At 37.0% G+C, this 26,832-nt stretch overlaps 1 protein-coding gene across 7 annotated transcripts in view; it reads left to right on the top strand.

The window, feature by feature from the left end:
- The window catches only part of NRG4 (neuregulin 4), a 131,785-nt gene that overhangs the window by 102,477 nt on the left and 2,476 nt on the right, over nt 1-26,832 (top strand). For 4 of the 7 annotated variants that reach the window (XM_047794677.1, XM_047794678.1, XM_047794676.1 and 1 more), the window contains 2 exons: nt 6,020-6,169; nt 9,408-9,487. In XM_047794677.1, the coding sequence (XP_047650633.1) occupies nt 6,020-6,169; nt 9,408-9,487 (230 nt within the window). Of the gene's footprint in view, nt 1-6,019; nt 6,170-9,407; nt 9,488-16,708; nt 16,740-17,461; nt 17,616-26,832 lie in introns of those variants that run through there. The other 3 variants (XR_007136893.1, XM_047794680.1, XM_047794681.1) reach the window with 3 other exon arrangements.

Below are 26,832 nucleotides of genomic sequence, written 5' to 3'. Positions count from 1 at the left end.
TTTACCAAAACATGTGAAAAATGTCTACAACTGTAAGGCCCATTAATATAATTTATTATTTATAAACTTTAAATATAGTTTTATATTTACTGAAATTATTACTTAAAGGAAGAGCTGACATATACCAGTTTTTATGTGCAAATAAATCTTTGTGTATACAAATATATATTTTTTTACACTAAGGATCAGAACACAATAGACTACAAAAAATATACATGTATTTTCTGCTTGTAGTTTTACTTTTTCTCCCTGATTTTTTTTTTTTTTTTTAATATATGCCTTATCTTTCAAGAGCAGTTTTGGATTTCCTCCCTGATCTTTCTTTTTTTTTTTTTTTTAAGGAAGGTAAAATAGGGTAAGCAAAGACTTTAGACAGTTAATTTTGTTCATATGGAGAAAGAAAACATTTAAGAAATGTTTTTAAATGACAGGACTTTGATAAGTACTCTGGTGAACCAAGCAGCATTCTCTGGGTGTCTCTCCCAAAAAATCTTAATTGGAAAAGATTAGTCAGTGCATGGATTCCGTAATAAAGGTCCTGTTTTAAACTACAGTTGCTTACTCCCATCATTTATTTACATGCTTCATTCATTCACTGTGCTTTACCTTGTTTCAGTAAGTAAAATATTTTAAACTTTCACAGTGATTTACTTATTTAAGCAAAAAAATTATAATCCTTCACAATAAAAGTATAACAATACAGAATGACAAAAATAAATTACTCTCTATGCAGAGTGTTTTATACATTCATATACAGATATAGTCTGTAGTCTGTTTTAGCATATGAGTTATCTGGTTGATAGTCAATCTTGGAAGAACTTGCTTTTTTACTGGACTTAGTTATTACTCTTACACATTTTAAGTATAATAGTTATTGGTTGTTAAGGGTGCTAAAGTCATATAAATATGACATTAAAGAAAATTTTTCCAAGATTGAATATTTGCTAAGTATCTCTAGATACTATTAAGAATCTAATAAATGGTTAGTGCAGTTACATTTATGGCACTAGCTAATAAAATAACCAGTGTTCCATTAATTCTTTTTTTTTTTGGTCTTTTTAGGGCCACATATGCAGCATATGGAGGTTCCCAGGCTAGAGGTCTAATTGGAGCTGTCGCCGCCAGCCTACACCATAGCAACGCTAGATCTGAGCTGAGTATGTGACCTACACCACAGCTCATGGCAACGCCGAATCCTTAACCTACAGAGCGGAGTCCAGGGATCGAACCCACAACTGTATTGTTCCTAGTCAGATTCGTTTCTGCTGCACCACAACGGGAACTCCTCCTGAATTCTTGATCTGTAAAAATCTAGTAGGAGTTTCATAGGATATTGGCATGTTTGTGTATTGTTATATGGCTCTACATTCAAGCCCATGTTGTCAGTTCGTGTTTCTCAGACTTGTTAGTAGTTTAATTTTATTTTGGTTTTGTTTTTACCATTTTTCATAGGTTTCAGATTGAACTTTGATCGCTACAGAGTAGTAGTCAAACTTGGAAGTCTAATTTGGCATATGCCAATATACTTTTTCTTTCCAGGATAGATTAGCCTAAGTGAAGTGGCATTGACATTGAGTCTGTATTGGGTTAGTGAACACGTACAGTGTAAGCTTATTTGTTTCTGAGAAATATTTAATAATAATAACACAGCTCTTAGCTTTTTCTGGCTCTAATTTTTCTTAAGCATTTTATCCCCTGTAGTCCTACATGAGTTGTAAACATGGCCTTTGTAAAGTAACTAATCTCAGTTTTACTTCTTTAGTGTGTTTCAGTGTTGAAAGCACTTTCAGACATTATTTGGTTCTGACAGTAGCCCTAGGAAATAGCTAAAGCAGGTGTTATTTTGATTTTACAGAGTCTTAAGAGTTTAAGGGACTTGCCCAGGGTCACACAGCCAACAAGCAAAAGAGTGGGATCAAGAAATCAGTTTTTTCCAGCTCACAGTCCAATACTCTTTCTTGAAACTAAATAGCACTGTTTGTTTACATGATGAAAACCTTGGTTATTTATCATGCTGAAAGTGTCTTATGTTGTAACAACTTCCCTTGAATGCTGTAGAATCGAATGGCCTCACTTCATGTCCAATTTGCTAAACATAGCTTCTGGGTTTAGGGACAGATTGTTGGTGATATTCAGCCAGAAAACCAACACATGTGACTGGATTCTGAATTTTGGAATTTCTCACCTCGTAGAGCGTTTGTGCTTATTCCAGCATTCACCTTTCAGTTCCAGGAGGACATACGTGATCTTTAGTGCTTGGTAATCACCTCATTAGGTGGCACAACTCTCTGCTCCTTGGCAGTCTGTGCTGAAGTGATGTCCAGAAATAATATAGCAAGAAAGTTTCCTAAAGACCGAAGGCTACTTGGTTCTGCGTAAAATGGTGGTACAGCGCCTCTCCTTTTTGTTTTGCTTCAACCAGTACTACCATTTAGTTGTCTGTCTAGATCTTCTTAATTCACCCTTATTTATCCTTAAAGGAATTGAGTTTGCCTGAAATTTGATATTTGTTTCATAATTGGGTCATAACATTTTCATAAATGCGCTTGATATTTAAAAGCAGAATCCTTGTACACACTCATCGGTAGGCAATGTTTACTATTTTGTATGATAAATATCTGAAATTTTAAAATTAATTTTTAGGTTGGCCATTTCTGCTTTTCAGATAACATTAATATTTAAATTTCTTTGCCTATCTCTAAATTCTGATTTGATTAAGTAATAATAAGCCTTGTTTTTTTCTTGATTTTCCTTTATTTGAAGATACCATCAGCTTTTGACTTTCCCTTAAGAGCATGTGTTTGCTTCACTAGTTGTAAACAACAGAACAACACTCTGGTGTTGACTGGTTTCCTTTATATGCCTTTTTTATTTGCTTAAATTTGATCTGACCACTCAGCTTATACCACTCTCTTGACTCCTTCCAACTCAAAGTATTTATGATCCAGGTAAAACACATATAGCTAGTTACATCAGCTAGTTTATCATCTTCTTCCTTGAAGATCTTACCTAAACTTAAACAGACTTAAGAAATTTGAGTAATGAGTTTATAGCTTTTTTTTTTTTTTAAATCTTTATCTTAAAGAAGAATTATCCTTGTCTAATTACAGGAGTTATTTCTTTAGGTTTCTAGTTATATTTTCTCAAATAGAAACTGAACCTCATTTTAACATAATTTCAAAATTTGAGAGTTATTTTAAAACTGTGACAGGAATTTTTTCCACTGGCTAAATATTTTCTTTTAAAACCTTGGAGGTCAAAATTATTACCTATTGGATTTTATTGTTGAAAACTAGAGGAACTAGAGGAGTTTTTCTTTTGCAAACTTTTTTTTAGAACTGTTTTAAAATTATTATTACTGTGCAGAATGCCTCTTTCCTTCTTTGGTTATTTTGTGATAACATATGTACTGACTTTTTTTTTCCTTTTTGGTCACGCCCACAGCATGCAGAAGTTCATGGGCCAGAGATCAAACCCACACCACAGCTGTAATCAGAGCTATGGTAGTAACAATGCCAGATCCTTAACCTGCTGAGCCACACAAGAACTCCTGTATTGATTTATATGGTAGTTTCTATGTTAACTTTCTAGGGGGGGAGCGTGCGTGCGCGCACGTGCGTGCGTGCGTGTGTGTGTGTGTGTGATTTATTCCCCTTTTGGAAAGTGAGATGTGGTGTTAGAAGAGAAAGAAACAAATTATTTTCATTTAATTTTTTTCTCATCATACTTATTTAACTGACTTGACCTATGGGAAAAATAAGTATTTTTTAATTTAGATAATTGTGTTTTCTAAAGGATTTTACTTCCACTTTAATTTGCCATTCATACAGCATCCTTTCTTTTCCTTTCTGTGTCTCCTCAACTCCATCTGTATAGTAGTTTGAGAGAATCAGAACTGCTTCTTTGCTCAAACTGACATCCCCTAGTGGAAGCTTTAACCAATAACACCACTGCCTCACCACCTGTAGGGCCTGAGGTTCATAAAATATCTTCCACATGCTCATTTAAGTAAAATTGATCCATTGTGCTAAATCTTTTTTTTTTCTTTTTCTTTTTTAGGACCGCACCTGTGGCATTTGGAAGTTCCCAGGCTAGAGGCCGAATCAGAGCTGCAGCTGCAAGCCCATGCCACAGCCATAGCAATGTGGGACCCAAGCCATGTCTGTGACTTACGCCACAGCTCACAGCAACACTGGATCCTTAACCCACTGAACGAGGCCAGGAATTGAACTTGCATTCTCACAGATACTAGTCGGGTTCATTTTTGCAGAGCCATGATGGGAACTCCCCTTATGCTAAATCTTGGTATTCTTTCCCCTTATTTGTACAGTGCTATATTAGCCTATCTTACTAGTTGTCAAGCTTTGTCAGCAATTAGTTCACATGTAACTTTCTAGGCCTACATACTTATTAGTCTAAGTGGAAGAAAAGGAGATGACATTTGTAAATACTTCCTACACTGGAAAGAGGTGAGAAGAATTAATTTAGTGGAATAAATATTTCTATTTTTGATAATATCAACTTAAAGAATATATACATCTATGTATTTATATATACATATGTATGTATACATATACACACATACGTATATACAGACACACAGACTTTTTTATACAAAATTATTGCTAAGTGTAGTTTACCCTGTAATCTCATGGGTTGCTTGATAAACACACATTAGCATACATTAAAATGCCTTAACTGCAACTATGAGATAGTGAAATTGATCTGGTGCCAGTGTTATTCTCGTTAATTCATATCAATAACTATGTTGTATAGTCTTTAAACGTATTAATAGGGAAAAAGTAACTGACTGACATTATTAAAGATTATGGTTTTCTGTCACATAGTTTTAAAGAGCTGAAAGTAATTGTCTTTAAAATATTTGGCTGGCAAATGAAAATATCAATAAATCTCTGGAGAGGAGTTCCCTTCGTGGCTTAGCAGTTAAGATCGATGAGGATGAGGGTTTGATCCCTGGCCTTACACAGTGGGTAAAGGATCCAGTGTGGCTGTGAGCAGTGCTGTAGATTGCAGATGCAGCTGGGATCCCATGTTGCTGTGGCTGTGGCCTAGGCCAATGGCCGTAGCTCCAATTTTGACCCCTAGCTTGGGAACTTCCATATGCCACAGGTGTGGCCCTTAAAAGCAAAAAAGCAAAAAAAAAAAAAAATCTCTGGAGAAGGAAAATAATAAGGTAGAACTACCAGATGCTAAAAGATATTATAAAGCAACAATATTGAAGCAATATGGTAGAAGCCGAAGATTAGATGTATAGACCATTGAAGAATAAAGAAATGCTGTGACTTATAAAAATTTGACATATGTTAAGGGAGATAGTGTTAAACAGTAAGAAAGGGAACAGTTATTTAATAAATGGGGTTGGAATAATTAGTTAGCAATGTTGAGGAAAAATACATTTAAAATAGCACCTATACCAGATATAACAAAATATCAGACAAACTTAAGTGTGGATAATTACATATTGAAAATATTGAATATTGAGAAGATAAAAGGATTGAGGGAGTTCCCACTGTGGCTTGGTGGTTAACGAATGAATCCGACTAGGAACCATGAGGTTGCAGGTTTGATTCCTGGCCTCGCTCAGCGGGTTAAGGATCCGGCATTGCTGTAAGCTGTAGTGTAGGTTGCAGACGTGGCTCGAATCTGGCATTGCTGACTCTGGTGTAGGCCGGTGGCTATAACTGATTAGACCCCTAGCCTGGGAACCTCCATATGCCGAGGGTGCAGCCCTAGAAAAAAGAAAAAAAAAAAGGATTGGATATTCTATAATTTCTGTAGTTTCTAAACAATTTGAAAACTGGAAAAGGAAAATAGCAAAGATTACACTACATATGCTAATTTGTTTTATTGTAACTGTAGCTCTGTGAGCACTATGGGAAAGCATGCCTATTCTATGTTCACAGTCTGAAAATTAGTTAACTAGCTGGAAACCTTATTCTTTCATTATTAGTTAATAGAACAGAGAATGCAATTCTTTATCTAAAATTTTATTCTATAGATGCATCGAAAATTACACAGGAGCTCGTTGTGAAGAGGTTTTTCTCCCAAGTTCCAGCATCCAAACTGAAAGTGACCTGTTCACAACTTTTGCAGCATTGGCTGTTCTTCTGGGGACTCTCATCATTGGAGTCCTCTACTTCCTTTGCAGGTAACCAAAATAGAAATGTGCTTTTGAAAAGAAAAAGGTAATGCATAAAGCAGTTATTCTACTAGATAATCAATATGCCCTTTAGCTCTAGATTCTTTTTCTACATTTTTTTCTGTTTAGAGTTATTTCTCTAATGTAGTTACTGTTATTAAATAAATTAGTCATTTTTGAAAGGATCTTAAGCACCCTCTTTTTGTTCTTTGATACTGTCATTATCATTATTTACCTTGACTTTACTGAACTAGTAGGGTAGACCCACATTCACTAAAGTAATTAGGTCAAAAACACCTAAATATTTTGATTACATCTATTTAAAGTAGAGTTTGACCACGAAAGAAGAGAAACAACTTATGTCACACACTGTAAATATAAATTTAAGACATATCTTAGGTTAATGTCTTAGGGTCAGCTCCTTATTTAGTATCACTATATGCTAGACATTGTGCTGATAAGCATAAAGAATACAGTAGTGAAGAAGGTAGACAAGTTTCCTAACTTCATGGAGATTTAAATCAATTTGGAGAGTTAGCCAAATAGGCAGGCAGTTAATTTTAGAAGATTAATAACTTATAAAAAAGACAAGGAAAATTTACTACAACCAAGCAGTTTCACTTATGGTTAATATACTCTACAAAAACTCACACATATGTACCAAGAACTTATAGTAGAACTGTTCATAATAGCAAAAAACTGGAAATTACTCAAGTACTCATCAACAGAAGAATGGACAAATAAGTTATGGTATGTTGCTATTAAAGAGTAATATATACATAATATATAAGCAGAAATGAACTGCAATTACACAAATTGCCCAGATGAATCTTAGAAACATAATTTTATACGAAAGAAGCAAGTCACATAAGAAAACCTAACAGTGTGATCCCATTCATATAGAGTTTGAAACTGGACAGAACTAAATAATGTGTTGTTTAGGGTCATATATACAATATTGTTAAAAAATATAAAGGAAAATAAGAGACTGGTTAGCACAAAATACAGAATGATGGTTACCTCTGGTGGGGAGAGAAAGAGAACCAATTAGAGAAGGCACAGAATGTTAATAGCCTGTTTTTTGTTTTTTTGTCTTTTTGCCATTTTCTTGGGCCGCTCCCATGGCATATGGAGGTTCCCAGGCTGGGGGTTGAATCGGAGCTGTAGCCGCTGGTCTATGCCAGAGCCACAGCAACGCAGGATCCAAGCCGCGTCTGTGACCCACACCACAGCTCATGGCAACACTGGTTCCTTAACCCACTGAGCAAGGCCAGGGACCAAACCCGTAACCTCATGGTTCCTAGTCAGATTCGTTAACCACTGCGCCACGACAGGAACTCCAATAGTCTGTTTTAATCTCGTGCTGTGTACATAAAGGTCTATTATGATTTTTAAATTGGACATACATATTTTATCCAGTCTGTTTTGTTTTGTTTGTTTTGTTTCTTGGGCCGCTTCTGTGGCATATGGAGGTTCCCAGGCTAGGGGTCTAATGGGAGCTGTAACCACCAGACTATGCCAGAGCCACAGCAACGCGGGATCCGAGCCACGTCTGCGACCTACACGACAGCTCATGGCAACACCGGATCCTTAATCCACTGAGCAAAGCCAGGGATCGAACCTGCAACCTCGTGGTTCCTAGTCGGATTCGTTAACCACTGCGCCACAACGGGAACTCCTATCCAGTCTTTTCATATGTATGCTGTATTTTAAAATAAAATAAAAAGGAGCTCCCTGGTGGCCTAACAGTTAAGGATTTGGCATGTCACTGCTGTGGCTCAGGTTTGATCCCAGGCCTGGGAACTTCTGCATGCCTTAGGTATGGCCAAAAAAAAAAAAAAAAAAAAATTAAATAAGTAACTTTTTGTTTTATATAAAAGTTAAAACATTTTCATTTTAAGACACTTGGAAAATGAATATAAATATAGTAAGTAAAAATAGCATCCTTAACATTCTTACAAAGATAGTATCATTTAATAATATTCAGATAGGGCTGCAGTATGTTATAGATTGCATTTTTTCCACTTTTAAATGACAGTACAAGCAGAGGTAGTTTTACGTGATGATATATGTCTTATAAATATCAGGAGAATCATTAATTTGAAAAACAGGGGTAGCTGTTGCTTATAGAATCCAGTCTTGAGATTTAGGCTCATGTATACGGACTAGCTGAAATGTATTTGTCTGAAATGTGGAACTTTCAAGAATTAAACCAAGCCACTGTTTACCATAGTAGTTTTTAGATCCATCAGTGGTTGAAATTTCTTTAAGCTGAGGGGCTTTGAAATTTAATAACTAATTAATGCTGTCTTTGTATGAGGTCCAAAATGATAACCCATTAATGCTGATCTCTAGGCTAGAATCAGTAGTGTGCTGTGAAGGGGAATCAGTGTATTTTTAGAAAACACATTTTATTTTGCTATGGTATGAGTAGTTTTGAATTCATTTCCATTAACGTAAAGTAATACCCTAAACACTGACTTAATGAAAAAAAATTGAAAGCAAGTGTACTTTCTAAAATATTAATATTAAAAGTAGTTTTTAAAAAACTGTCATGAGCACCTGAATTTAATTGGAACATATATTAATTGGCCAGATAACCAAAAAGATTGATGAACTACAACCTTAAAAAAGGTGCAAATGAGTTTTTCAGTTGTTGACTAAAGCCACCCCAGGTCACATAAGGGTCCCAACTAATAATGAAAACTAGCTAGAAAAACAGGAGTTCCCATTGTGGCTCAGTGGTTAACGAACCCAACTAGTATCTATGAAGATGTGGGTTCGATCCCTGGGCTCACTCAGTGGGTTAGGGATCTGGCGTTGCCATGAGCTATGGTGTAGGTCACAGATGAGGCTTGGATCCCATGTTGCTGTGGCTGTGGTGTAGGCTGGCAGCTACAGCTCCAAATTGACCCCTAGCCTGGGAACCTCCATATGCCACAGCAGCAGCCCTAAAAAGACAAAAAAGAAAAAAGACAAGAAGAGCACAAAAACAATTCACTAAAAGACAACAGTTCTGCTGTCTTCAAGGAAAAAGACTCAGTGACATCATCAGTATCTGAAGTCCCCACAGGTGGCCTACCTGCCCTGCTGGATCTGTTAAATAATGCAGCACAGTTCTAGGGAGACTCTGGCAGTTTCAGAGAGTTGTGGAAAAGGAAGCGAACCTCCACATATTCACCTTTAACTTTCTGCTTTTCTACTTACCCATTTTCCTTTTGTGTGTTTCTTTCCTCTTTACTGTCAGGAAGGGCCACCTTCAGAGGGCCAGTTCAGTCCAGTATGATATCAGCCTGGTAGAGACAAGCAGTACCAGTGCCCACCACAGTGAGTAAATTCAACATGAAATGTGTATTTTAAAGCCCTAGATTAGATGGTGGTTGTTATGTGGGATTTGGATCTATCCAGAAAAGATCGACTCCAAAAGTTTTTCTGTGGGTTTTGAACTAGGCATCCTTTCTCACTTGAAGATTAATTTATTATAGCTGTATGATGACAGGTCATTTTTTTTTTTTCGCCAAAGAAAACTGTGTGATCTCAATTTGTGCAAGATGATGTTAGCTGTAATGTGCTGCTCAGATTACTGTAAGGGACTGACTATTCCAGAAGTGATTTGAAGTGGGCTGGTATATAGGGAGGAGGAGGATTTTTATCTATAGGGATAGGCAAATCTTTGGGAAGCTTGTAGGTCAATTCATGTTTTAAAAGTATCGTAAGACTTCTGCTTTTGGCCAAGATGAAGTAACAGGGACTGGATTTACCTCTTACTAGAAACATTTTAAATAGGGACACTATACATTAAGCAGTGGTATTGAAGATACTGGACAACAAGAAAGAAAGGGTCATGATCCCTGAGAGATGGGAAACAGATGAGATGGGCCAATGATTGCCTCAGATTATTGCCTTGAGAGAGTTTCTAGGCTGTGGCCCCAGGGTGGGAGGTGAGCCCAGACTCAGCTTGGTAGACTCTGTGCGTTAAGATGAATCTGAGTCCAGAAACATCAATGTAGCTATAGTTCATTGAGTGGAGTACTGGAAAAGAGAGAGCCACACACAGAAAATTCAGAGATCTTCAGCTCAAGTATTGAGCTGAGTAGTAGTCAGCACATACATATTAGGAAGCTACATGTGGTTGAGGAAAGAATCACCTGAAAGGATTAGAGGTACCCAGAACTAACTCAAGGCTGGCAGAAGAGCTTGTTCCCAATAATAGGACCAAAAATGATAAGTAGTCATAGGGTATTAGGTTTAGTACACTGAAGAGTAGTATGCAGTAGTGGGGAATAATTAGTCCTAGATTGAACACAGCTCCATTCTTGCCTGACAAACCTTAAAAGTGAGAACTGAAAGAATCAAATTGTTTCCAAATAACCCACCTGCATTCCAGATAATACAAAAATAATACAAAAAATAATACCAAAAAATATATAAAAAATAATCCAAAAAAATCCAGTACCCAGTATGCAGAATTCACATTTCACATCCAGCCATCCTGTTTATTTAACATGAAAATCAATCATTGTGATATACCACATTAATAGAATGAAAGATAAAAACATCATCATCATCACAGTAGATGCAGGGAAAGCATTTGAGAAGCTTAATATCCATGCATGATAAAAGCTCTCAACAAAATAGGTGTTGAAAGATACTTCCTCAACACAGTAAAGGCCATTTATGAAATTCCCAACATCATTATCAATGGGGAAAATCTGACTAAAACCCTATATAAACCAAGGATGCCCACTCTGACATGTTCTATTCAACATGGTACTGGAAGTACTAGCAAAAGCGATCATATAAAAAAAAAAAAAGGAAAGATAGAAAAGGCATCTCAATATGAAAGGAAGAAGTTAAATTATCTCTGCAGATGACATGGCCATATATGTAGAAAACTATAAACACTCATTAGTAAACTGTTAGAATGAATAAATGAATTCAGTGAAGTTACAGAATACAAAGATCAGCACATAAAAATCAGTTGCATTTCTTGGAGTTCCCATTGTGGTTCAGTGGTTTACAAACCCAACTAGTATCTATGAGGCTGCAGGTTTGATCCCTGGCCTCACTCACCAGGTGGAGGATCCGGCATTGCAGTGAGCTGTGGTGTAGAATGCAGATGTGGCTTGGATCCTTTGTTGCTGTGGCTATGGTGCAGGCCAGCAACTGCAGCTCCAATTCAACCCCCGGCCTGGGAACTTCCATGTGGTGCAGCCGTGGCCCTAAAAAGCAGGAAAAATATGTATATTTATCAGTTGCATTTCTTTACATGAACAATGCTCTATCCAAAAAGGAGATCAAGAAAACAATCCTATTTTCAGTATCATCAGAATGAATAAAATACCTAGGAATATGTTTAACCAAGGAGGAGAAAGACCTGTACACTGAACACTGTAAAATTCCAATGTAATTTTTCACAAAAATAGAAAAAAAATCCTAAAATTTGTATGAAACCACAAAAGATTCTGTATAGCCAAAGCAATCTTGCAAAAGAAAAGGTAAGGTGGAGGCATCACACTTTCTACTTTCAAATTATGTTGCAAAGCTATAGTAATCAAAACAGTTTGGTACTGGCATAAAAAGGGACACATAGATAATGGAACAGAATTGAGAGTCCAGAATAAACCCAATCATGTACAGTCACTGAATTTTTGACAGGGTTTCTAAGAATACACAAAGGATAGTCTCTTGAATAAATGGTGGTAGGAGAACTGGATAGCCACATAGAAAAAAAGGCAATTGGACCACTGTAGTACATCATACACAAATACCAACTTGGAATGAATTAAATACTTACATGTAGGACCTAAAACCATTAGACTCCTAGGAGAAAATACAGGGAAAAAGCTCCTTGGCATTGTTCCTTTTTGTATGACACCAAAAGTTTAGGCAACAAAAGCAAAAATAAACAAGAGGGACTATATCAAATTAAAAAGCTTTACAGAGTAAAGGAAGTGATCAACAAAATTAGAATGCAGCCTAAGGAATGAGAGAAAATATTTGCAAACATAAATCTGGTAAGTGGTTAAAACCCAAAATAAATAAAGAACTCATACAACTCAATAGCAAAAACCCAATCCACCCAATTTAAAAATGGACACCTCCAACGTGCTAAACCCATTCTTTCTTTGAGTTCTCAGGAAAATATATGTGGAATGCCTTTTTGCCCCTATAATTCTAGATAAATGAAGTATTAAAATAACTATAATGCAGTCAAACATAGGATTTTAAGTGTAGGTTTTCTTATCAGTTAATCATAAGTTTTATTTTTTTAAACTTTAAGTTCAAATAATATTCCTCTCTCTTCTTACTGAGTGTTGTAGAACCAATTGCTTCTTAATACATAGCCCATGAAGGAGACAAAAAATTTTCCAGAGTTTTCAGAAATTAGTTTTTTCCTTTTTATATGTGACCAAAAGAGAGGGGAGAAGCAACAGATATGAATAGACACTTTTCTGAAGAAAATATGCAAATAGCCAAAAAGTATATGAAAGGTACTCACTATCACTAATCATCAGGGAAATGCAAATCAAAATATTACCTCAGGCCTATTAGTATGACTGTTATCAAAAAGATAAGTGTTGGTGAGGATGTTGGAGAAAAGGGAACCTTTGTACACTGTTGGTGAGAATGTAAATTAGTTCAGCCATTGTATAAAACGTTATGGAGTTTCCTAAAAAATTAAAAATAGATCTACCATATAATCCTTCAATCCCTCTTCTGCATATATACCCAAAGGGAATGAAATAGTACCTCTTAGAGACAGCTGTGCTTCCATGTTTGTTGCAGCATTATATACAATAGCCAAGATATGAAAACAACCTGTGTCTATCAGTGGATGAATGAATAAAGAAATGGTGGTGTATATATGCAGTGGAATATTATTCAGCCTTTAAAAAGGAGATTCTGCCATTTGCAGCCACATGGATGGACCTGGAGGGATAGTGTGCTAAGTGAAATAAACCAGAAAGAAAAATAATGCATGGCCTCACTTATAGGGTGTGAAATATACAAAAAAATCACATAGAAGCAGAAAGTAGAATAGTGGTTACCAGGGGTAAAGAAGTGGGGAAAGTGGGGATATGTTGGTCAAGGGTACAAAATCGCAGTTACGTAGGATGAATAAATCATTATGTACAACATGAATGTAGTTAATAATACTGTATTGTATACTGGTAATTTGTTAATGTATATATTTTAGATTATCTTACCACAAAAAAATAAAATTGAGTAGTAGAAATCACCCAAGCTTAACAGAAAACACTTTTTTTTTCTCTTCAGAGAGCGTTTTATTTTTGCCCCAGGTTTAAGAATTCTCACTGATAGAAAATCAACACTTTTAGAAAATCTCCCGCATTGCCCGTTCAGCTTCTGAATCTTGGCTTTTGTAGTCATATCAACATATTTCTCTCCCGTATAGACAGTCATTCCACCCATAACTGACAGATCAGTCTGAACTTCCAATTTCAATACTTGGCTTTTACCTAGGAAGCTCTACAGGACTGTTTTTCATTCAGTAAGAGTGGCTTCATCTAGGAGTTCTGCTGTGCTGCAGTGGGTTAACAGTCTGACTGCAGTGGTTCACCTTGCTGTAGAGGCTGCAGCTGTGGCATAGGTTACAGTTGCGGCTTGGATTCAGTCCCCGGCCTGGGAACCTCCATATGCCATGGGTGTGGCAGTGGGAGTGGGGGCAGCTTTATCTAAAGGAGATGCAGTGGTAACTGTGTAAAGTATTTCTCTACGTGGACACTCGGCATGGTAGAAAAGGCAGAAATGACTCCAGGGTATTATTCAAGTGACCATTTTCAGCAAGCAAATCAGGTTGGACATGAAGGAAGAAAACTTCCCTTTTGCTGTCATGTCATTTAGGCTTTTCACTTTAACCGAGGAATTTACATAGAGATTTATAATAGAAGCAGCCATTTGGGCTTCCTTCAAGTTTTGTGCTACTCTCAACAGTTCTTTTTCTGCTTGCTACAGTTTATTCTGTTTAGATGCAACAGGATAGAGAAGTGGAATAGTGACCTTCAATACCACATATCTGAACAGGTAGCTTCACAAGCTTGGCAAACAGCCTGACCACAGATATACTGAAGCAACAGCTAGTTATGGTATATCTATAAAATGGGATACTGTTCATCTATGAAAAGGAACAAGTATTGATATATGCTATAACATGGATAAAGCTCCATTATGCTAAGTGATACCAGCCACAAAAGACCAAATTGCATGCTTACATTTATATTAAGGTAGATGCTACAACATGGATGAACTTGAAGATACTATGCGAGTGGTTGCCTAGGGTTGAGTTTGGAATGGGAAGTGACTGCAAAAAATTAAACATAGAATTAGCATATGATCCAGAAATTCTACTCCTGTGTATACACACAAGACAATTCAAAGCAGGAGCTCAAATAGATGTTTTTACACCATTTTTCATAGAAGCATTATTCACAATAGCCAAAAGGTGGAGACTACCCAAATGTCCAATAAGGAATGCACTGATAAACCCCAAATGGTGCATACATACAATTAAATATTATTTAGCCTTAAAATGGAGTCAAATTCTGCTTCATGCTACACCATGGATGAATCTTTAAGACAATATGCTAAGTGAAATAAGCCAGACACAAAAGATAGGCATTGTATGACTCCTCTTATTTGAAATACTTAGAATAATCAATTTCATAGAGTCAGAAAGTAGAATGGTTGTTACCAGGGGCTGAGAGGGGCACTGGGAGTTATTAGTTAATGAGTACAGAGTTTCAGTGTGCAGATGGATTGTGGTGGTGATTGCACAACAGTGTGGATATACTGTGTACGAGGCCCCTGTACACTTAAAAATGGTTAAAATTGTGAAGTATATTTCATAATAAAAAGCCAGAATGAAAGAGATGCCATTATTAAATGATACTTACCAGATACTTCATTTTAGTATGCTCAAAATTATCATTTGAGTTATCAAGAGATTGAAATGTATTCCTGTACTTTGTAATTGAGCAAAATCATGTATCTTAATGGTTTGGTGAGTTTGTTGATATTTGCTATATTTGTAATGATAATGTCTTGAATTGCATTAATTTGTAAAGTGCTTGATAACTAGTGAAGAAATTCTCAGAGAACTGAAAATTTATTATTAACAATTACTTATTATTTAACTGGGAAGATTAACACAAATAAGGCCAAATCAGACAGGAAAAAATATGTGGGAATGGTTGACTGCCATTAATGTTTGAATGCATGAGTATCCATGCTTGTAATTTATCAACAGCATTTCTCCTCAAAAGGTTTGCCTTTTCATTTTTTTTTTCCAGAATGTTCATGGTATGGTAAAAAATCAGTTATTTTTTAGAAACCATATATACATTTAAAAAAACCAACAAATTGACCTATTTCTGTTTATAAAAACATGTTTGTAATAAAATAGGAACTACCTTGGGGGCTTTCCACACAGAGTTGTGCTGCTTTAATTGGGAAAAGTTTTGGAACTCAAGTATTAAATTGCTACTTTATTTTAATAGAGGAAAGATGTTATGGCAAAGGTAAAGATCCAAATAAGATATTGGGCATAGCTCACAAAATTAGCTCATTAACCACTTACTTTTTCAAAGTCAGGTGGTCTTAGTCAAGCCATTACTTCAAGAAAAGCAAAAGTAATGCCTTTTACCATGTGTGACAAGATCTGCATCATGAAAATAAAGTTGATTATGGAGACCAGGGGTTAGCTTATATATGTTATGCTTAGCTTATATATGTTATGAAAATCATAGCATGATGGTACATTCTATTTTAAAATTTATCTATGCCCTACCTTCACCAGGAAACTCCCTTTGCCACAACACCATAAAGCTTTATTCAGTTTATCACTACCTTCTGGTAGGTTTGTTTGTGTTACTTTGTGTGCCTCTGGAATGTAAACCTCCCTAGGCAAACTTTCCAACTTATTCATTAAGTAAACCTACAGCTAAAGTCCTAGCATACATCTAGATTGTGATTATGTATCATCCCTATAGCAGTAATGCCCTAGTTCTGAAAGTACAGCTCTTCAAATGAAAAGAAAGCAGTGTAACTATGTAATCACGAACATCAGGCATGTCTATAGGTTCTAGGCACTCTGGTTGATATTTCCTATATAATAACTCTTACAAGTCTTAACACCTGTTGTGGGGACAGTGGTATAATTCTCACTCTACAGAAGAGAAAAGATCAAGACCACACATCAAACAGTGGTAGGACAAAGGTTTAAACTCTGGGAAAACTATTCCCAAACCCAGGTTTTTCATACTGCACTTATGCTTCCACACGTATGGGTGACAGCCTCAGGGCTCACTGGCTACGGAGGGAACTGTCCCTACAATAAATAGCCCTAGCTAGCCACAGGGGGGTTTTTTGGGTCCTTGTTTTTATTTTGCTTTGTTTTGGCTACTTTTTTTTTTCTTTTTTGCCATCAGCTATTAATTTTTAATGCTGATAGAGTGACTCACTCTAGCAATCTTTTTACCCTTACTCTTTTCTCTATCATTTGTAGTATCTTTTTTTTTTTTTCAGGGCTGCATATGTAGCATATCAAAGTTCCCAGGCCTAGGCGTGAAATTGGAGCTGCAGCTGCCAGCCTACATACAGCCATTGCAACTCAGGATCCAAGCCACATCTGTGACCTACACCACAGTTCATAGCAATGCCAGATCCTTAACCCACAAAGCGAGGCCGGGGATCAAACCCGCATCCTCATGGATACCAGTCGGATTCGTAACCGCTGAGTCATGACGGTAACTCCCATTTGAAGTATCTTTTTTTTTTTTTTTGTCTTTCTAGGGTTGCACCCACGGCATATGGAGGTTCCCCAGGCTAGGGGTCTAATCGGAGCTGTAGCTGCCGGCCTACACCACAGCTTACAGCAACGCCAGATCCTTAACCCACTGAGTGAGGCCAGGGATCGAACCAGCAACCTCATGGTTCCTAGTTGGATTCATTTCCACTGTGCCAAGATGGGAACTCCTGCAGTATTTTTTTAAAAAAATCACCAGGCTTGTTAGAACTTCAGGTAACAAAGAAAAGAGGCAGTGAGGAGAGACAGGGACAGTCATTCCTGTGAGAACAGAATGGAGGTGCTGACACAACTCTTTTGTGTTCCAGGAAGTGTTGTGCAGCTAATTTGGATGGTCTAGGCTAGTTCACCTCAACTCTTCACATCACAGAAGGGGTGGATGTGCATGTGTGAATAAAAATAAAGATGTGTTGGCAGGTGTGCATATAAAGAAAAATTGATAGAGAAAACATCTTCATTCTTATTTTCCATAGGTCATGCAGAACATTGAAGACATACCATAGTGAACTCAAAATCATTGCTTCTTTGTTACAAAGGCAGAAAATGAAGCACCATACGGTAAAAGAATCAAATGAGTTAATCCTTCTTTGTCCTCTAAATAAAAGACTGAAAGTTATTATAACCTGAGACAGTCTGTCCTGCAAGGGATGTGTGTTTCTGTAATGTATATTTTTAGTTCATCTGCAGTTGGTAAATAGGGGAGTAATATCAATCCTGTGTGAAAGTTGCATTGATTCAAACACGTTTTTTTTTTCCCAGTAAGCTAATCTGTTGATGCAACCAGTGACAAACTTTCTCACAATAACAAGAAACTCTTAGCAATATAGTAAGACTCTAGAAAATCCCAGCTGGCTTAGCGGCTTTCACTGTGTTAAGCTGTCGGGGGAAGCTGCAAGTACAGGTAAACTATGAAGACATTTCACCTGGTGATTTGAAAAAAAAAAAAAAAAAAGCATTGATTGATGAAGGCAGCTATATTTAGATCATATTTTTGATGAAAATGGCTTCTATCAGAAGCAGTTCATTTTAAGGATCTATACCTGAAAGGATGAAATACAAGCCTAAAAGTTTAAGGCTCCAAGAGATGGACTTATTCTTAGTGCAGATACTAGTGGATAGGTAGAATTGTTTTTGTTATTGCTCAGATTACAAAATTCCAAACCTATTTTCCTCTGAAGGCTTTTAATTTTAGGGCATGATTTTTGCAAAATGCAAGGTTCTCATTAAGAGCAATATAAAGAATTCATTCGGCTGGAAGAGTTTCTCCAGTTTTTCCCACTGTGTAGTTACCCTGAAACATAATGGAAAGCAACTTTCAGGATGTATGGAGTTGTGCAGTGGCTTGGACAGTGGCAGTTCTGAACACCAAAAGTGTAAGGCTAGTAAGTAGCTGAGGCAGAGGGGCAAGCACTGGCCAGATGTAACAGCCCACCTGTGAACCACTTCCCCTTCAAGCCCATTTCTCTACATCCTGGCCAACGCTTGTTTATTTTCTTAAATAGCCACTCCAATGGGTGTGAAGTGGTATCTCATTGTGCCTTTGACTTGCATTTCTCTAATACCTATTTAAGTCCTTTGCCTATTTTGAATTGGATTGTCTTTTGTTGTTGCATTTTAGTTCTTCATGTAACCTGGTTATTAATCCCTCCGTTGGTACACACTTATCTTTCACAACATTCTAGCTCTGGGTGGGCCCTATGAACTGACTCTCTCACTAGCACCATTGATTCATTCATTCACTCACCATTCACTTATAATTAATACAGATGAACTTGAGGCACTAGAGTATACAAAATGAAAAGCCCTCATGGAATTTTTTAAGCGGACTTTATTTTTGGACAAGTTTGAGATATATAGAAAGGTTGAGAAGCTGGTACAGAGAATTCCCACATACTACCCTCTCCCACACAGCTTCCCCTGTTATGAAACATCTATGTAAAATGCACTAGTGCACTATATTTGTTTACATAAATGAAACAGTATTGACACATTAACAAAAGTCCGTAGTTTACATTAAGGCTCTTCTCTTTGTTACAGTTTGATGGACTTTGACAAATGCATAATTTCAGGAGTCCACCACTACAGTATCACTGATTGATTTCACTACCCTAAAAATCTCCTACGCTCCATCTACTCACCCTTCCCAGTCTCACGGTGTCAGCCACTGATCCCTTTACTCTCTATAGTTTTGCTTTTTCTCAAATGTCATATAGCTGGAATCATACAGTATGTAACCGTTTCATATTGGCCTCTTTCACTTAGCCATATACAAATTAAACTTCCTCTGTGTCTTGTGGCTTGATAGCCCTTTTGTAAAAATTGCTAGGCCATTTTTTTTGGTGGTGGTTTAAAAGTTTTATTGTGTAAAAACACACAGGATTTACATTTTTACCATTTTTAAGTATACCATTCAGTGGCATTAAGGATGTTCACGTTGGTAGAACCATTACCACTATCCATCTCCATAACTTCCCCATCATCCCCTGATGAACACTGTACCCATTAAACAACTCCCCATCCCCTCCTTCCCTCAGATGCCAATAGCCAACATCTGCTTTATCTCTAAGTATATGAATATTCTGAATATAAGTAGAATCATATATTTGACCTTTTGTACCTGGCTTATTTCACTTACGTCTTCAGGGTTCACTGGCAGTATTTTATGTATCTAAATTTCATTCCTTTTTATGACAATAATATTCCATTGTATGTATCTACCATATTTTGCCTATCCATCTTTCACTAAACATGAGTCATTTCATCTTTTGGCTGTTATAAATAATGCTCCTATAATCACAGATGTGCAAATATCTGTTCAAGTTCCCATTTTCTTTTCTTTTGTATAAATACCCACAAGTGGAACTGCTGGATCAAATGCTAATTCTGTATTTAATTTTTTGAGGAATTGCCATACTGTTTTATATAGCAGCTACGCCACTTTATATTCCCAGCAGGAGTACACAAGTTTCAATTTTTTCACATCCTTGTCAACACTTTCTTTTTATAGTAATAGCTACCCTAATAGATATGAAATGGTATTACATCTTGATTTTGATGTGCATTTCCCTAATGACTAGTAATGTTGAGCATCTTTTCATGTCCTATTGGCTATCTGTATGTTCTTTGGATACCTATTTAATATTCAAGTCCTTTGCCCAGTTTTGAATTGGGTTGTCTTTAGTTCCTGTTGTTGCGTTTTAGGAGTTTTTAATATATATTAATCCCTCATCAGATATATGATGTGCAAATATTTTCACTCATTCTGTGGTATGCTTTTTTCACTGTTGATAGCATCCTTTGATACATAAATGTTGTAATTTTTGATTAAGTCCAGTTTGTTTTTTCTTTTGATGCCTTGAATTTTGTGTCATATCCAAAAAAATCACTGCCAAATCCAATGTCCTGAAAATTTCCCCATTTTCTTCTAAGAGTAGAGTTTTTAAGTCTTACATTTGCCTTCGATCCATTAATTTTTGTATATGGTGTTTGGGAATAGACCAACTTCATTATTTTGCATGTGGATATCCAGTTTTCCCAACACCATGTATTGCAAACACTATCCTTTTCCCATTAAATGGCCTTAGCATACTTCCCCCAAATCATTTAACCATTTATGTGAGGATTTCTGGATTCTTTATTCTATGCCTCTGATCTCTATGTCTGTCTGTATTCAGTACCACACTGTTTTGATTATTGTAGCTTTGCAGTAAAGTTTGAAATCAGGAAGTATGAACCTTCCAACTTTGAAGATTGCTTTGGTTATTCGGGGACCCTACATATTCTGCTGAACTTTATGAAGTATTTTTCTATTTCTATAAAATATGTCATTGAAATTTTGAAGAGGATTACATTGAATCTGGAGATCACTTTGGGTAGTATTGACATCATACAGATATTGTTTTCCAGTCCATGAACATGAGATATCTGTTTATTGGTGTCATCTTTAACATCATTCAGCAATGTTTGTAGTTTTCAGTGTACAAATCTTTTGCTTTATTCATTAATACCTATGTATATTATTGTTTTTAATGATATTATAAAGGGACATTTTAATTTCTTTCCTGGATTGTTCATGTTAGTATATAGAAAGGCAACCAATTTTATATGTTGCTTCTGTATCCTTTGCTGAATTTGTTCCTTAGTTCAAACAAAATTTGTGTGTGGGGGGGGCATTAGTGTAGGATAGCATGCATTCTGCAGAAATGATTTTCTTTTCCAATTTCAGTCTTTTTCTTGTCTAATTGCTCTGCCTTGAATGCCATGTTGAATAGCAGTAGCAAAGCTGCATCCTTGTCTTGTTCCTGATGTTAAGAGGAAAAGCTTTCATTCCTCCAGTGATTATGATGTTAGCTGTAAGATTTTATTTATTTATTTATTTTCCTTTTTAGAACTGCACCTGAGGCATATGGAAGTTCCCAGGCTAGGGGTTGAATCAGAGCTGCAGCTGCCAGCCTTTGCCACAGCCATGGCAACACTGGGTCCATGGCACATCTGTGACCTACGCTGAAGCTTGTGGCAACACTAGATCCTTAGCTCATTAAGCAAGACCAGGGATTGAACCCACATCCTCATGGATACTAGTCAGGTTCGTAACCTGCTGAGCCACAACGGGAACTCCCACTGTAAAATTTTCATATGTGGCCTTGATTATTTTGAGGTAGTTTCCCTCAATTCCTAATGTGTTGTTTTTAAAATTTTAATCAAAAAAGGCTGTTGAATTTTGTCAAATGCTTTTTTGGTATCAACTGATGTGAGCCATGTGGGATTTTCCTTCATTCTGCTATTGTAATGTATTATTACATTGATTGATTTTTATCTGTTGAATCATCTTTTCGTTGCAACAGTAAATCTACTTGTTCAAAATGTATAAAAGTTTTAATGTGTTCTTGAATTCAGTTTGCTAATACTTTCTGTATCAATATTCATCAGGGATATTGGTCTTTAGCTTCCTTTTTTATTCCCATACCTCCAACACATGGAGATTCCTGGGCCAGGGATTGAATCCAAGCTACAGCTGTGACCACACTGGATCCTTTACCCACTGCACTGGGTCAGGGATTGAACTGACACCTCAGCAGTGACCCAAGCTGCTGCAGAGACAATGCTGGATCCTTAACCTGCTATACCACAGCAGGAATTCCAAGCTTTCTTTTCTCGTGTAGTCATTGGCTGGCTTTGGTATCAGGGTAATACCAGCCTTATACAGTGGATTAGGAAGTGTTTCCTCTTGTTGAATATTTTTTTGAAAAGTCTGAGAACTCATGTTATTTTTTCTTTAAACGTTTGGTAAAATAAAATAAAGCCAGAGGTTGCAGGGGTTTTGTGGACTTTTTGGTTGCTGATTCAGTCTCCTTCCTAGCTATATAGGTCTATGTAGATTTTTTTTTTTTTGTCTTTTTGCTATTTCTTGGGCCGCTCCCGCGGCATATGGAGGTTCCCAGGCTAGGGGTTGAATCGGAGCTGTAGCCACCGGCCTACGCCGAGCCGCGTCTGCAACCTACACCACAGCTCACGGCAACGCCAGATCGTTAACCCACTGAGCAAGGGCAGGGACCGAACCCACAACCTCATGGTTCCTAGTCAGATTCGTTAACCACTGCGCCACGACGGGAACTCCAATGTAGATTTTTTATTTCTTCATGAATCAGTCTTGGTAGGGTTGTTTTTGTATTTTTAGAAATACATCCATTTCATCTAGGTTATCCAACTTGTGTACAACTGCTCATAGTCCTCTTTATTTCTATGGAATTTTTAGTAAAGCCCCTTTTATTTCTGTTTTTGGAAGTTGTCTTCTCTCTTTTATTACTGATCTAAAGGTTTGTCCACTTTGTTAACATTTTCAAAGAACTAGCTTTGGGTTCAAAGTTTTCCATTGATTTTCTATTCTGTATTTTTCTTAGTTTTAATCTTCCTCCTACTACCTTTGGATTTAGTCCATTCTTTTTCTAGTTAAAGTTAGAATGTTTTCAGATTCTTTTTATAGCTGTGGCTGGACCTACAGCATATGGATGTTCCCAGAGCCATTGCAGAGACAATCACAAGTAGTATACTGTGGGCCACAGGGGAAGTCTAGATTTTGGTTTTTGTTTTGTTTTGTTTTTGAAGGCAAGGACTTAAGCTTGAAGTTTCCCTCTTAGTACAGCTTCTTCTGCATCCCATACGTTTTATATGTGATGTTTTGCTTAATATATTTTGAGGATCTGTTATTAGATGTGTATGTTTCCAACCGTTACCTCTTTCTTGTATAAAATCTTTTAACATAAAATGTCCTTTTCTGTCTCTCTATATCCAAAGAAGTTATGTCTATTTGTCCAATTATAGTATACTATTCTCTCTTTAATTATTATTTGCATGCAATATATTTATTCATCCTTTTACTTTTAAGCTATTTGGAACTGTAGTCAGTCTCTTGGAGATTGTTATGATTGTTTATTAAAAATCAATTTCACGGGGATTTCCCCTCATGGCACAGCAGAAATGAATCCCACCAGGAACTATGAGGTTGTGGGTTCAATCCCTAGCCTCACCTACTGGGTTAAGGATCTGGCATTGCTGTGAGCTGTGGTGTAGGTCGAGACACAGCTTGGATCCCGAGTTGCTGTGGCTGTGGTGTAGGCCAGCAGCTATAGCTCCAATTCGACCCCTAGCCTGGTAACCCCCATGTGCCACAGGCGCGGCCCTAGAAAGACCAAAAAAAAAAAAAAATCAGTTTCACCAATGTTTATCTTTTGATTGAAGTTGAAGCCACTTACATTTAAAGTAATTGTTGATGAGGAAGGAGGGACTTATGTCATTTTGCTGTTTCTTTTCCATATGCTTTACAGCTTTTTGCCCTCCATTTTCTGTGTTAGTGTCTTTGTGTTTTGATTTTTTGTTTTGTTTTGTTTTCTTAGGTCTGCATCTGTGACATATGAAGTTCCTAGGCTAGTGGTCAACTTGGAGCTGCAGCTGCTGGCCTGTGCCGCAGCCACAGCCACATGGGATCCAAACCTCATCTGTGACCTACACTGCAGCTCTTGACAACGCCCATCCTTAACCCACTGAGCGAGGGCAGGGATCGAGTTTGAATTCTCATGGACACTAGTCAGGTTTGTAACCTGCAGACCCACAGTGGGAACTCCCTAACAGTTTTATCGGTCTCCTTCAACTTTTGTCTGGCTATGTTTCTCCCTCGTTCCTGAATCACAGTTTTGCCAGATAGAAGTTTTAGGTGACAGTTTTTATTTTAGTACTTTGCTATCTCAAACCACTGCTTTTTGGCCTCCATGGTACCTGATGAGAAATCTGATAATCATAATGAAGATTCTTTTATGTGATGAGTCTCTTTATTCTTGCTGCTTTCAAGATACTTTCTCTTTGGCTAGTTTAATTATACAGATCTTCCTTGACTTACAGTGGGGTTACATCTCAATAAACCCATGATAAATTCAAATAAATTGAAAATGCATTTAATATACCTGACCTACTGAACACCATAGCTTAGCCTATCCTATCTGAAATGTGCTCCAATTATATTAGCCTGTTATTTGGGCAAAATCATTTCCTATCAAAGCCTATTTTAAAGTCATGTAATTCACTGAATACTGTACTGAAAAACAGAATGATAGTATGGGATAGAATGGGTTTAAGTGTATTAGATGTTTATCCTCATGACCACACAGCTGACTGAGAGCTGCAGCTCACCACTACTGCCATGCATCACAAGTTAGCTCCCTCTTTTTTTTTGTTTTTTGTTTTGTTTGTTTTTTTGCTTTTTAGAGCTGCACCTGTGGCATACAAAGGTATGGAACTTCTCAGGCTAGTGGCCAAATTGGAGCTGCAGCTGCCAGCCTACACCACAACTTGAGATCCGAGCTGTATCTGCAGCTTACATCACAGCTCACAGCTATGCCAGATTCTTAACCTACTGAGTGAGGGCAGGGATCAAACCCACATCCTCATGGATACTAGTCAAGTTAGTTTGTTACCAGAGTCAGGTTCGTTACCGCCGAGCCACAGTGGGAAATCCCCAAAGTGTATATTTTATTGCACATTGCTAGCCTGGGAAAAGATCAAAATTCAAAACTTGAAATGTGCTTTCTACCAAATGGACATCACCATGTCCTAGTGTAAAGTTGAAAACTTCAAGTCAAATCCTCCCAAGTTGAGGACTGTTGGTAATGTATCTTGGAGTCTCTTTGGACTTTACCATACTTAAGAGTTTGTTGAGCTTCTTGATGTGAACATCCACATCTTACATCAAACCTGGCAAGCTTTTTTGTCAGTACTTCTTCAAATCTTCATATAGCTTTCTCTTTTCCTTCTGGAACTTCCATAACACATTTCTTGTTCCATTTGATGGTGTCTTACAAATCCCTTAGATTGTTTATTTTCAGTGCCACTTCTTGTCTTTACAGCTTAGCTGGGTGTAAGGGCACTCCTATAGTACTTAGCTAGGATTCCTTCTATCCTAGGATCAGAAGATGAAAGCTTCAGGTCTTAAATCTTTCCTGAGCAGTTTTGCCTGTGCATGCATGTGGCATTCTTTATCTTCCCCTGTGTACAGCTGCTTTTGAATGTCCATTTTCTCAAAAATCTCACTGCAGCATATCCTTTGGGCCTTATTAGCCTGTTTTGTCTCTAACCATAAACTTTTGCTCCGGGTGCCTGTGATACTGTAGTCATCTTGCAGTTTTTACAAGCGGTGCCCACTTTTTCTTGCCCAATTTCCAAGTTACGCAAAATGATGATGAGCACCTTTGCGCCCAAACAGACTAGAAAAGACAAACAATAATTTGCAAATAAAGTCTGTTCTTCCTTCTCTGGTTTGAGGGAAGGAACTGGGAACCAGGCTTCTGCCATTTTAAGAATAAAACCACCACTGCGCAAGGCAGGGCAGGGTGAGTAAAAAGTCACAAAACTTTCCTACCAATCTGATGATGTGTGTTGTTCACTGAGCACTGTCTTGGTTGCTGTAAACCTCTGACTGTTTCCCAGGGCTCCAACAAAGTTGCTTCATACAGTTGCTACTTTTTTCCCCCCTCCCTAGGGTTTCTGTGGAGAAACAAAAGCTTAGAGTACCATAGTTCACCATTTTGCTGGTATCACTCAGGTCAATTGTGCTTATACCTACCTGCAATTTCAGTGTCCTGACTACCTAGGCTTTAGCTACATGTATGGCAACTGAGTTTTGGTTAGGCTTGGAAGCACTGTGTAAATGTTAAGAAAATGGTCTCAAAATTATCTTTGTTCTGATCATTCGCATTTAAAATTAATGAATATATATTCTTTCCAAATTCCTTGTGATTATCTTGCCTTTTTTGCTGGCTGTGATGATGACCATCACTAGAGAACAGTAACTTTTATAGATACTGTTTATGAAACAAAATGCTCCATATACTCTTAGTACCAAAACATTCAATGAAGTTTACTGGCTTCTGCCAATGTTTTCTACAAGTAGCATATATTCTTCTATCCTGTCCCCACTGTGGCATAGGGCAGATATGAAATAAAAACATGTCTTGCAAGTATTTCACTATTTTTCTCTACATGGCATGAATATTAAAATAACTTTCTGGTAAAATTCCTTATGTAGTATAGGTATTAGTTCATTTGACAAGGATGTTATTACTAATGTTTACTATGTTTTGAAATCTTAGGATTCATTAATTCATGAATGTTATTAACTCATACTGTTTCTACAAATGAAAACCATGTCAGTTACTTAAAATATCAATTTCAAGTGAAAAGGATGTAGAGTCTTCTGTTTCCATTAAAACTGAATTTATGATGATGTGCCCAGTCTAATATGCGTTAGACTGGGCACAAAATGACAAAAGTAGATTTTTTTCTCAAAAATTTCTGC

Source organism: Phacochoerus africanus, chromosome 9, assembly GCF_016906955.1.
Source record: "Phacochoerus africanus isolate WHEZ1 chromosome 9, ROS_Pafr_v1, whole genome shotgun sequence".
Lineage (NCBI taxonomy): Eukaryota > Metazoa > Chordata > Mammalia > Artiodactyla > Suidae > Phacochoerus > Phacochoerus africanus.
The sequence above is the reverse complement of the archived record's forward strand: the minus strand, read 5'-3'. Positions and strand labels throughout refer to the sequence as shown.